Source organism: Entelurus aequoreus, linkage group LG21, assembly GCF_033978785.1.
Source record: "Entelurus aequoreus isolate RoL-2023_Sb linkage group LG21, RoL_Eaeq_v1.1, whole genome shotgun sequence".
NCBI lineage: Eukaryota > Metazoa > Chordata > Actinopteri > Syngnathiformes > Syngnathidae > Entelurus > Entelurus aequoreus.
Window position 1 is genome coordinate 44,737,852 of NC_084751.1, and position 15,022 is coordinate 44,752,873.

A 15,022-nucleotide genomic window follows, 5' to 3' on the forward strand; every position below is an offset into this window, starting at 1 on the left:
CCTGGTTTAGGCAATACAATTGGACCTTGGTATGCAAAGGTGATGGCCCTATCCGTGAGAAGAGACAAAATGTTTAGCTGAATGTCAACATCTAAGTTACGACTGTTGTTTTTCAGTCACTTACACACAAACATCCAATTATTGGTCAGGATGTGCTCTCCTGACCCAGCACGCACACACAGACAGGAGGTAAGAATGATGGTTTGTAGGAGTGCCTCATTTTTAACCTGACCTCCTCCAGGAACTGCGGTCCTGTATAATGACACTCGCTTGTAATAAAGCAACTTTTAGTTCTGTAAAGCCTCCCCGACGTCTCTTTTTGATCCGGCCACACTGCCAAGACCAGAAATACACATCACTAGACTATAGAATGAGCCGATTATTACGAGTTAGAGCGCAAAAAAAACAAGAAAAAAAACATGTGTTCTTGTCTCATAAGGATCTTCAACGATAGGCAAATGGTATAATCCGTTGCCCGAATCATGTTTGTTTAGTTTTTTGACTCCCTCAGTTCCTGTTTTGTGCACCCCTGGGTTTGTTTTAGTTGGCATGGGTGAAAATTTGTTTCACCTGCCTCTGATTAGTGTCCGGGATGCTCACCTGCTCCCGGGCACTAATCAGAGAGCTACGTATTCCTGTTTTTCGCCACACACTGTCTGGCTTTCTTGTTTGCACTACGCAACAGTTAACAACGTCTACTTTTTGATTCCTATGCCTGTTGATTTATAGACGATAAATTGTTTACTTACCTGCGCTTTGCCTCCGGAGTTCCATCTGCATTTTGCAGCAAAATGCGGACCCCGTCGTTACAGCAAAATTCTAAAAAAAAAACGTGCCGTTCCCCTTTAATCCATTGCCTAACTCAGGAGTTAGCGAAGAAAAATCCATAGATTAGCCGCACCTTTCTATAATCCGCAGGGTTCAAAGCTCGGGAAAAAAGTAGCAGTTTATAGTCCGTATAATACCGAAATATTTTTTATCTGCAAAAATATGTTATGGTCCCGGGCCTGTGTATGGGAAACAATGTAGTTGCTGTCTGTTTAGCATTTTATTAATACTGTGTTTACTCATTCTTAACGACTTACTTTCTCTCTAAATTGTACTTCACCGGATCTTTTTGTTTAGTTTTTTGACTCCCTCAGTTCCTGTTTTGTGCACTCCTGGGTTTGTTTTGCCATGGGTGCAAATTAGTTTCACCTGCTCGGCACGCTCACCTGCTCCCGGGCACTAATCAGAGAGCTACTTATTCTCTATTCTCTATTATTTGCACTGCGCAACAGTTAACGACGTCTACTTTTTTATTCCTATGCCTGTTGATTCATAGACGATAAATCGTTTACTTACCTGCGCTTTGCCTCCGGAGTTCCATCTGCATTTTGCAGTAAAATGCGGACCCCGTCGTTATAGCAAAATTCTAAAAAAAAAAAAGTGCAGTTCCCCTTTAATCCATTGCCTAACTCAGCAGTTAGCGAAGAAAAATCCATAGATTAGCCGCACCTTTCTATAATCCGCAGGGTTCAAAGCTCGGGAAAAAAGTAGCATCTTATAGTCCGTAAAATACCGAAATATTTTTTATCTGCAAAAATATGTTATCGTCCCGAGCCTGTGTATGGGAAACAATGTAGTTGCTGTCTGTTTAGCATTTTATTAATACTGTGTTTACTCATTCTTAACGACTTACTTTCTCTCTAAATTGTACTTTACCGGATCTTTTTGTTTAGTTTTTTGACTCCCTCAGTTCCTGTTTTGTGCACTCCTGGGTTTGTTTTGCCATGGGTGCAAATTAGTTTCACCTGCTCGGCACGCTCACCTGCTCCCGGGCACTAATCAGAGAGCTACTTATTCTCTAACCCTCTATTATTTGCACTACGCAACAGTTAACGACGTCTACTTTTTGATTCCTATGCCTGTTGATTCGTAGACAATAAATCATTTCCTTACCTGCACTTTGCCTCCGGAGTTCCATCTGCATTTTGGGAGAACGATCCACGCAGTGAAATGCGACCCCGTCGTTACAGCAATATTTAGAAAAAAAGTGCAGTTCCCCTTTAATCCATTCCATAACTCAGCAGTTAGGGGAGAAAAATCCGTAGATTAGCCGCACCTTTCTATAAACCGCAGGGTTCAAAGCTTGGGAAAAAAAGTAGTGGTTTATAGTCCGAAATATAGTTTATCTGCAAAAATATGTTATCGGCCCAGGTTTATGTATAGGAAACAATGTAGTTACTGTCTGTTTAGCATTTTATTAATACTGTGTTTACTCATTCTAAATGACTTATTTTCACTGGATCTTTTTGTTTTACTCAACTTTTTTGCTCCTTGGTGTCTTTGTCCCGTTGTGCCAGCGAGGAAGACGCCGCCGCCGTGTACAAGGCCGCCCGCTTCCTCAACATGACGGGCTCCGGCTACGTGTGGCTGGTGGGCGAGCGGGAGATGTCGGGTAAAGCGCTGAGCGAGGCGCCAGACGGTACGTCCATCATCCGGGCCGAAGCCTCTGGCAAACGCCCGAGTTAACCTCACTCGAGGGCCGGAGCGTAACAAACACACAGATTAGTGAGATTAAGCGTGGACGCGTTACATGATTCACCGTGGAACCAGTGTGTGTGTCGCGTGACGGCTGAGCGTTTAAACGTTTAAGCACGCCGTGTTTAAAGGTTTAAATGTGTTGTGTTCAGTGCTCCTTGTTTTTTGTCTCTCCTGGCTTTTCATTATGCAATTTCTGCCATATTAATGTCCTGGTTTCTAATGGTCTATAAAGGAAGAGTTTTGCAACTGGTAGAATGGTAAGATTTTCCTGTTTATCATTTTATTCAGTTTCTCTCACATTTAATCACAATGTTCTCACAAACACTGTCTCACTCCTACCTCTCAGATTCCCCCTGGGTGCAGGGGTCGGCAACCCAAAAATGTTGAAATATTGGACCAAAAATACTAAAAGCAAATCCGTCTGGAGCCGCAAAAAATCAAACGTCTTATAAAAGTGTTATAATGAAGGCAACACGTGGTGTAAGTGTCTATATTAGCTATAATAGCCTACTATCAAAATTACCTTAAAAGTCTTATATAAGTGTTATAATGAAGGCAACACATGATGTAAGTGTCTATATTAGCAATAATAGCCTACTATCAAAATGACTCTAAAAGTCTTATACAAGTGTTATAATGAAGGCAACACATGATGTAAGTGTCTATATTAGCTCTATTAGCCTACTATCAAAATTACGTTAAAAGTCTTATATTAGTGTTATAATGAAGACAACACATGATGTAAGTGTCTATATTAGCTATAATAGCCTACTATCAAAATTACTTTAAAAGTCTTATATAAGTGTTATAATGAAGGCAACACATGATGTGTGTAAGTGTCTATATCAGCTATAATAGCCTACTATAAAAATGACTTTAAAAGTCTTATATAAGTGTTATAATGAAGACAACACATGATGTAAGTGTCTATATTAGCTATAGTAGCCTACTATCAAAATGACTCTAAAAGTCTTATACAAGTGTTATAATGAAGGCAACACATGATGTAAGTGTCTATATTAGCTCTATTAGCCTACTATCAAAATGACTTTAAAAGTCTTATATAAGTGTTATAATGAAGGCAACACATGATGTGAGTGTCTATATTAGCTATAATAGCCTACTATCAAAATGACTTTCAAAGTCTTATATAAGTGTTATAATGAAGGCAACACATGATGTAAGTGTCTATATTAGCTATATTAGCCTCCTATCAAAATGACTTTAAAAGTCTTGTATAAGTTTAATAATGAAGGCAACACATTGGTATAAGTGTCTATATTAGCTATGATAGCCTACTATCAAAATGACTTTAAAAGTCTTATATAAGTGTTATAATGAAGGCAACACATGATGTAAGTGTCTATATTAGCTATATTAGCCTACTATCAAAATGACTTTAAAAGTCGTATATAAGTGTTATAATGAAGGCAACACATGATGTAAGTATCTATATTAGCTATAACAGCCTACTATCAAAATTACTTTGAAAGTTTTATATAAGTGTTATAATGAAGACAACAGATGATGTAAGTGTCTATATTAGCTATATTAGCCTACTATCAAAATGACTTTAAAAGTATTATATTAGTGTTATAATGAAGACAACACATGATGAAAATATCTATATTAGCTAAAATAGCCTACTATCAAAATGACTTTTAAAGTCTTATATAAGTTTAATAAGCACTCCAACAAGTCAATAACATCAACAAAGCGCACTTTTGTGCATTCACACACAGTATAAAACTTTTGGTGGACAAAATGAGACAACTGTTGCGTCACAGTCCACACTATGGTGAGTTCAAGAACCGCCGAAATTAGTAGTAATAAAAAGGATGTTCGCTAAATAGTGTCATCAGTGAAGCATACCCACAAACATATTGAACAGTGGTAGTTCTAAAAATTGGGAAGGTTTGTGTCATGTTTGTCCTCATACAAAAAACATACTAAAACAAAACAAAAACATTTTCCCCCGTCTTTTTCCATTTTCAATCATTTTTTAATAATGCTCCAGGGAGCCACTAGGGCGGCACTAAAGAGCCGCGGGTTGCTGACCCCCGCCTTAGCGCAAACAATTATTTTTTTAATTTATTTCCCATTCTGTCCTTGTCTCTCTCACCTCCACTGCGGCTTCTTGCAGAAGTCGGTTGGACCTGCTTGCAATCAGAAAACTTAGCTGAAGTTGGATTCCTGCTTTGTTTAGCCAGAACCAGTAACACAAGGTTTAGTTTGCCTGACCCCCCCCCCCCCCCTCCCCCAGTTAAGCATAACAGGAAAGGAATAAATTCAAATCCAACTTCAAGGGACTCTTTACACATGCTGTAAAAAGGTCATCAGTAGCCAAAAAAACCTAAAAAAAACAGAACTGAAATATATTTATTTCTGTGGCTGCTGATGTGGACCTTTTTACTCAGGATGTCTAAACCGGAGGCCCTATAAGTTTCGGCCCACTCGGAGCATTGCAAAAGGATCCTAAGAGGCAGCACTTTGCAACGGACGAGTAATTGCCTCTTTTATTTTTTTGCGGGACGGGTCGTAGGTCTTATCGGCCTGCAGCTCATTAACGGGAAGAATGAGTCGGCTCACATCAATGACGCGGTGGCGGTGGTGGCGCAGTCCATCCAGGAGCTCTTTGAGAAGGAAAACATCACAGAGCCGCCGAAGGGATGTGTGGGCAACACCAACATCTGGAAAACAGGGCCTCTCTTCAAACGGTACGCACATTTCTGGCATATTCTTTCTTCTCTGCATTCATGATTACAGAAGAGTGTTCATTTACTAACAATAATAATGCTACTACTCGTAGGAATGAGTACCACTCTTGTAGGTACAACAGAATTCTGTGTGTACCAGCAGGTACCCGGGTCACGTAAAATCAAACGGTACAATATTTCCATACCTTTGTTGCTCATGAATGATGTCAAGCTGAGGCGTATTCATAGCAGATTGCCCTCTAGATCAGGCCTGGCCAATTACTTTGCCTCGGGGGGCCAAATTTAGAGGAAAACATTGTGTCTGGGGGCCGGTATATCTATTTTTAGGAACACTAATACAAAACCAAGAATGGGCATCGTCACACTGTGACACAGCGAGAAATGATCAACAAATCAGTGAATGAAGGGACACACTTGCCATCCAAACAATACACCGTTTGTTGACAAGAAGATATCAATCAATGTTTATTTATATAGCCCTAAATCACAAGTGTCTCAAAGGGCTGTACAAGCCACAACGACATCCTCGGTACAGAGCCCACATACGGGCAAGGAAAAACTCACCCCAGTGGGACGTCGGTGAATGACTATGAGAAACCTTGGAGAGGACCGCATATGTGGGTAAACCCCCCCCCCTCTAGGGGAGACCGAAAGCAATGGATGTCGAGTGGGTCTGACATAACATTGTGAAAGTCCAGTCCACAGTGGATCCAACACATCAGCGGGAGTCCAGTCCACAGCGGGGCCAACAGGAAACCATCCCGAGCGGAGACGGGTCAGCAGCGCAGAGATGTCCCCAACCGATGCACAGGCTAGTGGTCCACCCGGGGTCCCGACTCTGGACAGCCAGCACTTCATCCATGGCCACCGGACCTATGCAACTCCCCCTCGCAAGGGACAGGGGAGAAGAGGAGAGAAGAAAAGAAACGGCAGATCAACTGGTCTAAAAAAGGGGGGTCTATTTAAAGGCTAAATTATACAAATGAGTTTTAAGATGGGACTTAAATGCTTCTACTGAGGTAGCATCTCTAACTGTTACCGGGAGGGCATTCCAGAGTACTGGAGCCCCAATAGAAAACGCTCTATAGCCCGCAGACTTTTTTTTGGCTCTGGGAATCACTAATAAGCCGGAGTTCTTTGAACGCAGATTTCTTGTCGGGACATATGGTACAATACAATCGGCGAGATAGGCTGGAGCTAAACCGTGTAGTATTTTATACGTAAGTAGTAAAACCTTAAAGTCGCATCTTAAGTGCACAGGAAGCCAGTGCAGGTGAGCCAGTATAGGCGTAATATGATCAAACTTTGTTGTTCTTGTCAAAAGCCTTGCAGCCGCATTTTGTACCAACTGTAATCTTTTAATGCTAGACATAGGGAGACATATGACAGCCATCATTCGATTTCTTAACCAGAGGTAACATATTGTTGCTCATGAATGATGTCAAACTGAGGCGTATTCATAGCAGATTGCCCTCTAGATCAGGCCTGGGCAATTATTTTGCCTCATGGGGTCAAATTTAGAGGAAAAAATTGTGTCTGGGGGCCAGTATATCTATTTTTAGGAACACTAATACAAAACCAAGAATGGGCATCGTCACACTGTGACACAGCGAGAAATGATCAACAAATCAGTGAATGAAGGGACACACTTGCCATCCAAACAATACACCGTTTGTTGACAAGAAGATATCAATCAATGTTTATTTATATAGCCCTAAATCACAAGTGTCTCAAAGGGCTGTACAAGCCACAACGACATCCTCGGTACAGAGCCCACATACGGGCAAGGAAAAACTCACCCCAGTGGCTATGAGAAACCTTGGAGAGGACCGCATATGTGGGTAACCCCCCCCCCCCCCCCCTCTAGGGGAGACCGAAAGCAATGGATGTTGAGTGGGTCTGACATAACATTGTGAAAGTCCAGTCCACAGTGGATCCAACACATCAGCGAGAGTCCAGTCCACAGCGGGGCCAACAGGAAACCATCCCGAGCGGAGACGGGTCAGCAGCGCAGAGATGTCCCCAACCGATGCACAGGCTAGTGGTCCACCCGGGGTCCCGACTCTGGACAGCCAGCACTTCATCCATGGCCACCGGACCTATGCAACTCCCCCTCGCAAGGGACAGGGGAGAAGAGGAGAGAAGAAAAGAAACGGCAGATCAACTGGTCTAAAAAAGGGGGGTCTATTTAAAGGCTAGATTATACAAATGAGTTTTAAGATGGGACTTAAATGCTTCTACTGAGGTAGCATCTCTAACTGTTACCGGGAGGGCATTCCAGAGTACTGGAGCCCCAATAGAAAACGCTCTATAGCCCGCAGACTTTTTTTTGGCTCTGGGAATCACTAATAAGCCGGAGTTCTTTGAACGCAGATTTCTTGTCGGGACATATGGTACAATACAATCGGCGAGATAGGCTGGAGCTAAACCGTGCAGTATTTTATACGTAAGTAGTAAAACCTTAAAGTTGCATCTTAAGTGCACAGGAAGCCAGTGCAGGTGAGCCAGTATAGGCGTAATATGATCAAACTTTCTTGTTCTTGTCAAAAGCCTTGCAGCCGCATTTTGTACCAACTGTAATCTTTTAATGCTAGACATATGACAGCCATCAGTCGATTTCTTAACCAGAGGTAACATATTGTTGCTCATGGATGATGTCAAGCTGAGGCGTATTCATAGCGGATTGCCCTCTAGATCAGGCCTGGGCAATTACTTTGCCTCATGGGGTCAAATTTAGAGGAAAAAAATGTATCTATTTTTAGGAACACTAATACAAAACCAAGAATGGGCATCGTCACACTGTGACACAGCGAGAAATGATCAACAAATCAGTGAATGAAGGGACACACTTGCCATCCAAACAATACACCGTTTGTTGACAAGAAGATATGACAGCCATCAGTCCATTTCTTAACCAGAGGTAACATATTGTTGCTCATGAATGAAGTCAAGCTGAGGCGTATTCATAGCGGATTGCCCTCTAGGTCAAGCCTGGCCAATTACTTTGCCTCGGGGGGCCAAATTTAGAGAAAAAAATGTAACATAATATTCAGAGGTAACATAGTATTCAAAAGTGCAATTAATTGCTTTCCCTAGTAATTAATTGCATGTATTGAAGAGAAATTCACGTAGTAATTCTTTACTATTTTGGTCAAGTAACTAAAACTACTTAAAGCTGCAAGCAGCGTTGGTCGGGTCCGCATTTTGGCAGGTGTTAGTCCTAGGTGTCCCAATACTTTTTTCCAGTGGTAGTCCTGAGTGAGACCTACATAGAGGTTTTTGTTGCATGTCTCTACGATATTCGTGCTGGGAGTTAGAGGAAGTTGTGTCCGTGTTTTTTTCCTAGGTGCTGCGGTACAGTGGTTCTTTTCTTTGAAGGTTCGTAAAATCAAAACCGTAGCACTTATTAAAACGCTTTCGCCAACTTTTAATCAGAAGGGTTCAATCTCTCTCCTGTAGTAGTTTAAAGCCTAAACGACAAACGCGCTCAGAGGAGATAATGTTTGATGTTTGGTGACCGCTTTTTAAAAAAAAAATGTTTTGAAGTGGGGATATCAAACTTCCTGTTGATTTTTGCTGAAGGATTTCAATCTATGAAATGTAGGTCTAAGTGAGACCTACGTAGAGGTTTTTGTTTCATGTCTCTAAAACGTTCCTACCGGAAGTTACAAGCAGTTTTGTCTGTGTTTTCCTCTGAGAAGCAGTTTTGTCTCTGTTTTATTCAAAAATTGCGCTAGAGCGCAATTTTGAGTTTTGGGGTTCGGTTTTTTTTTAGATCGCAATTTCCACCAGTCCCAATGTGTGTAAAAATTTTGGTGAGTTTTATAGTATTTTAAGGGGGTCAAATTACAGCTCAAAGAGGCAAAAATGAGTGTTTTTAGTCATTTTTTGTGTTGAAGGGGAAATTGCCAACTTCCTGTTGGTTTTTGCCCGAGAATGTGAGATTATGAATTGTAGGTCTAAGTGAGACCTACATACAGGTTTTTGTTTCATGTCTCTACGGCCTTCCTAGTGGGAGTTACAGGCAGTTTGTTTTTGTTTCTTTCCTAGGGGGCGCTAGAGCGCAATTTTGATTTTTGGGGTTTGTGCTGCCCCAGTTTTTCTATGTGTGTATAACATTTGGTGAGTTTTGAAGCATGTTAAGGGGGGCAAAGTAGTGTGCAAAGCTGCGGAATAATAATCAACCTTACAATTTCAATAGGTTCCTTTGTGTGGGAGTCCTTTGTACAGGGTACATGCGAACCCTAATTACTTTAATTAATTTAAAGTAATTTTCAGAACGTTGGCAAAAAAAAAAAAAAAATACACTTTCAGTATGAACACTTTGTAGGACTCAACAAAAGACTGGACGAGCCCATTCGACTTAACGGCAATAACTACTTCCTGGCTACAGCAACACACTGAAATAAATGCAAACTTCTAAATGAGTCTCAGAAGAATAAGAAAACAAGATAGAACAACTGGACTACTATCACTATCATATCATTGTAATACAAACCCCGTTTCCATATGAGTTGGGAAATGGTGTTCGATGTAAATATAAACGCAATACAATGATTTGCAAATCCTTTTCAAGCCATATTCAGTTGAATATGCTACAAAGACAACATATTTGATGTTCAAACTGATAAACATTTTTTTTTTTTTGGCAAATAATCATTAACTTTAGAATTTGATGCCAGCAACACGTGACAAAGAAGTTGGGAAAGGTGGCAATAAATACTGATAAAGTTGAGGAATGCTCATCAAACACTTATTTGGAACATCCCACAGGTGAACAGGCAAATTGGGAACAGGTGGGTGCCATGATTGGGTATACAAGTAGATTCCATGAAATGCTCAGTCATTCACAAACAAGGATGGGGCGAGGGTCACCACTTTGTCAACAAATGCCTGAGCAAATTGTTGAACAGTTTAAGAACAACCTTTCTCAACCAGCTATTGCAAGGAATTTAGGGATTTCACCATCTACGCTCCGTAATATCATCAAAGGGTTCAGAGAATCTGGAGAAATCACTGCACGAAAGCGATTATATCACGGCCCTTCGATCCCTCAGGCTGTACTGCATCAAAAACTGACATCAGTGTGTAAAGGATATCACCACATGGGCTCAGGAACACTTCAGAAACCCACTGTCAGTAACCACAGTTGGTCGCTACACCTGTAAGTGTTCTGTGGTCTGACGAGTCCACATTTCAAATTGTTTTTGGAAACTGTGGACGTCGTGTACTCCGGACCAAAGAGGAAAAGAACCATCCGGATTGTTATAGGCGCAAAGTGTAAAAGGCAGCATGTGTGATGGTATGGGGGTGTATTAGTGCCCAAGACATGGGTAACTTACACATCTGTGAAGGCACCCTTAATCCTGAAAGGTACATACAGCTTTTGGAGCAACATATGTTGCCATTCAAGCAACGTTACGATGGACGCCCCTGCTTATTTCAGCAAGACAATGCCAAGCCACTTAAGCTGTACATCAAGCAAGAATGGGAAATAATTCCACTTCAAAAATGTGTCTCCTCAGTTCCCAAACCTTTACTGAGTGTTGTTAAAAGGAAAGGCCATGTAACACAGTGGTGAACATGCCCTTTCCCAACTACTTTGGCACGTGTTGCAGCCATGAAATTCTAAAGTTCATTATTATTTGCAAAAAAAAAATAAAGTTTATGAGTTTGAACATCAAATGTCTTGTCTTTGTAGTGCATTCAATTGAAAAATGATTTGCAAATCATTGTATTCCGTTTATATTTACATCTAACACAATTTCCCAACTCATTTGGAAACGGGGTTTGTACAAAACCTCACAATAATGACTGATTGAATGCTAAAAACTGTATGGAATTTTAATTTTTTTTACTGAATGAGACACCCAAAATGTACATGAAAATAAAGAATGTGGGATTCACAATATTAACCATGAATGATAAAACACTGAATATTGACAATATATGAATGTCACACCCCCTTTCCATCCACATATTTTACAATCAAGCGAAACGCACAAAAAATGCAACAAACACAGCGAAATATGAACGCAAAGGGTAAAAAAAAAAAACAGCTACAATCTGACAATAATTAGCCCCAGCTGGGCAATCTACTCACCTGTCAGCTGGGCTTCGAAGCCGGGCCATACACACTCCCTTCCCGCAGGAGGCGCGCCGACCACGCCCGCCTCCACAGTTGGTAAAAAAAACTACTTTGTAGGACTCAACAAAAGACTAGACTTAATGGCAAGAACTACTTCCTGGCGACAGCAACATACTGAGGACAAACTGAAATAAATGCAAACTTGTAAATAAAATAAATGATTTTCATTATTATCCATCCATCCATTTTTCTACCGCTTGTCCCTTTTTGGGGTGGCGGGGTGTGCTGGAGCCTATCTCAACTGCATTATTATAAAAGTTTATATTCATTACCTCATAAACGCACAAACTGGTACTGCTGAATATTGGTATTGATTCCCAGATACCGGTAATTGGTACTGTATCGATTCAAATACAAAAGTTACAGTACCTATGCCTAACTACTTCTATTTTACTAATACAATATAGTAGGTACGAATATAAAACGTAATGTTTTTTTTTAGTGCTGTCACACAATTTCATTTTTAATGGGATTACTCACAATCAATCACAATTATTCAGACACACATTTTGATTAATTGTGATTAATTGCTGCAAATTGCTTGTGTGCATTATTTTGAAATAACTTGAAAAAAGACCCCAAATTTTGACCAAAATTACATTTCATTGTCAGAATATCATACAGGGGGGAAAAAATGACGGTTCCCTTGAATGCACATATTTTTTATTTAAAGGGTTTTATCTACTTTTCCTTTGCTTGCCACAGGGTGCTGATGTCATCCAAATACCCAGAGGGCCTCACGGGACGCGTGGAGTTCAATGACGACGGCGACAGGAAGTACGCCCACTACAGTATTCTCAACTACCAGAAGAGTCGACTCATTCAAGTTGGCGTTTATAACGGGACACAGGTGAGAAAAGCTCTGTACTGGCAATGCACGGTTACACAACGTGTTGTCTGCAACACAAATATAAACATGAGTGTTGTGGTGTTTCAATGAACTGGAATCCAGTGTGCTGTGGGGCCCGATGGTAGTGAGTCACACCTGAGACATCATAAATTAATCAAATCTTTATCGTACACGTGAAAGTAAACAAAGTGACAAAAAACATTTTACGACAAAGATTTGATTAATTTATGATGTCTCAGGTGTGATTCACTACAATAGGGCCCTACAGCACACTGGATTCCAGTTCATTGAAATACCACAACACTGGATATTGTTCAGTTTTAAACGACCATTGTGTGTGTGGACAAGGATAAGGTTAGGTGGGATTTACCCTGGATAACCTTAGGATAGGATCGGATAGGATAGGATAGGATAGGATAGGATAGGTCTTTATTGTCATTGCACAAGTACAACGAAACTTTGTTTTCAGCACAAACCCGTTCAAGATTAGACAAACAAACTGTACAGGGTTACAGAACAGGAACGCTGATGGGTCGCCACAAGGCGCCCTGTAAAAGATGGGGAAAAAGGTAAACGCTGGGGAAGGATGAGCAAAAAAATACAATCTAGAGTGGGAAAAAACCTCCATAGCAAAGCACATGTACATATTACAAGGTACATCTCGAGATATCTAGCAACAGAGGGGAGGGAGTTGGGCGGCCATGGTGGCGGGCCGCAGCTCTCAGGCGCTGCCCTTCCCTCCATCACTCCTATGGGATTTGCGTCAAGGGCGTTGGTTTGGGGGGTGAGGCTTAGTGTAGAACGGAGCCTGAGCATGCACATTGTGTGTGTGTGGACAAGGATAAGGTTAGGTGGGATTTACCCTGGATAACCTTAGGATAGGATAAGATAGGGTAGGTCTTTGTTTTCAGCACAAACCCGTTCAAGATTAGACAAACAAACAGTGTACAGGGTTACAGAACAGGAACGCTAATGGGTCGCCACAAGGCGCCCTGTAAAAGATGGGGAAAAAGGTAAACGCTGGGGAAGGATGAGCAAAAAAATACAATCTAGAGTGGGAAAAAACCTCCATAGCAAAGCACATGTACATATTACAAGGTACATCTCGAGATATCTAGCAACAGAGGGGAGGGAGTGGGGGGGCCATGGTGGCCGGCCGCAGCTCTCAGGCGCTGCCCATTCTTCCATCACCCCTATGGGATTTGCGATTTGGATTGGGGGGTGGGGCTTAGTCGGCTTAGTGTAGAACGAGGCCTGAGCATGCACATTGTGTGTGTGGACAAGGATACAGTTAGGGTCGATTTACCCTGGATAACCTTAGAATAAGATAGGATAGGGTAGGTCTTTGTTTTCAGCACAAACCCGTTCAAGATTAGACAAACAAATAGTGTACAGGGTTACAGAACAGGAACGCTGATGGGTCGCCACAAGGCGCCCCGTAAAAGATGGGGAAAAAGGTAAACGCTGGGGAAGGATGAGTAAAAAAAATACAATCTAGACTGGACTCCTAAGGGGGCCCAGTCTGGAGTGGGAAAAAACCTCCATAGAAAAGCACATATACATATTAGAACGTACATCTTGAGATATCTAGCAACAGAGGGGAGGGAGTGGGGGGGCCATGGTGGCCGGCCGCAGCTCTCAGGCGCTGCCCATTATTCCATCACCCCTATGGGATTTGCGATTTGGATTGGGGGGTGGGGCTTAGCCAATTTAGTGTAGAACGGAGCCTGAGCATGCACATTGTGTCAAAAATGTTTGAAAAGGTAGCACATCCCAAAATTAAGACTAGTAGGACAAAATACTCACATTTCACTTGATTTATTGCTCACATCAAAAAAGAGGAACGCTTACGCGTTTCGGCACGTGGCCTTCGTCAGAAACGCTCTGACGAAGGCCACGTGCCGAAACGCGTAAGCGTTCCTCTTTTTTGATGTGAGCAATAAATCAAGTGAAATGTGAGTATTTTGTCCTACTAGTCTTAATTTTGGGATGTGCTACCTTTTCAAACATTTTTGAAACATTTACTGGATTACTTTTTTTTTTTTTTTTTTTTTTTTTGGGTTTGGCACTCCATCTTGAATCACATTGAGAAGCGCAATCTCCTTTTTGAACCATGCACATTGTGTGTGTGTGGACAAGGATAAGGTTAGGTGGGATTTACCCTGGATAACCTTAAAATAGGATAGGATAGGGTAGGTCTTTGTTTTCAGCACAAGCCCGTTCAAGATTAGACAAACAAACAGTGTACAGGGTTACAGAACAGGAACGCTAATGGGTTGCCACAAGGCGCTCCATAAAAGATGGGAAAAAGGTAAACGCTGGGGAAGGATGAGCAAAAAAATACAATCTAGACTGGGCTCCTAAGGGGGCCCAGTCTGGAGTGAGAAAAAACCTCCATAGCAAAGCACATATACAGTACATATTACAACGTACATCTTGAGATATCTAGCAACAGAGGGGAGGGAGTGGGGGGGGCCATGGTGGCAGGCCGCAGCTCTCAGGCGCTGCCCTTCCCTCCATCACTCCTATGGGATTTGCGTCAAGGGCGTTGGATTGGGGGGTGGGGCTTAGCCGGCTTAGTGTAGAACGGAGCCTGAGCATGCACATTGTGTGTGTGTGGACAAGGATAAGGTTAGGTGGGATTTAGCCTGGATAACCTTAGGATAGGATAGGATAGGGTAGGTCTTTGTTTTCAGCACAAACCCGTTCAAGATTAGACAAACAAACAGTGTACAGGGTTACAGAATAGGAACGCTGATGGGTCGCCACAAGGCGCCCCGT

General features: G+C 41.8%; 1 protein-coding gene across 1 annotated transcript in view; it reads left to right on the plus strand.

Annotated features, from left to right (window-relative positions):
• The window catches only part of grin1a (glutamate receptor, ionotropic, N-methyl D-aspartate 1a), a 114,105-nt gene that overhangs the window by 54,907 nt on the left and 44,176 nt on the right, over nt 1-15,022 (plus strand). The window contains 3 exon segments of the mRNA XM_062031695.1: nt 2,346-2,467; nt 5,069-5,243; nt 12,097-12,241. Of these exon segments, the coding sequence (XP_061887679.1) occupies nt 2,346-2,467; nt 5,069-5,243; nt 12,097-12,241 (442 nt within the window).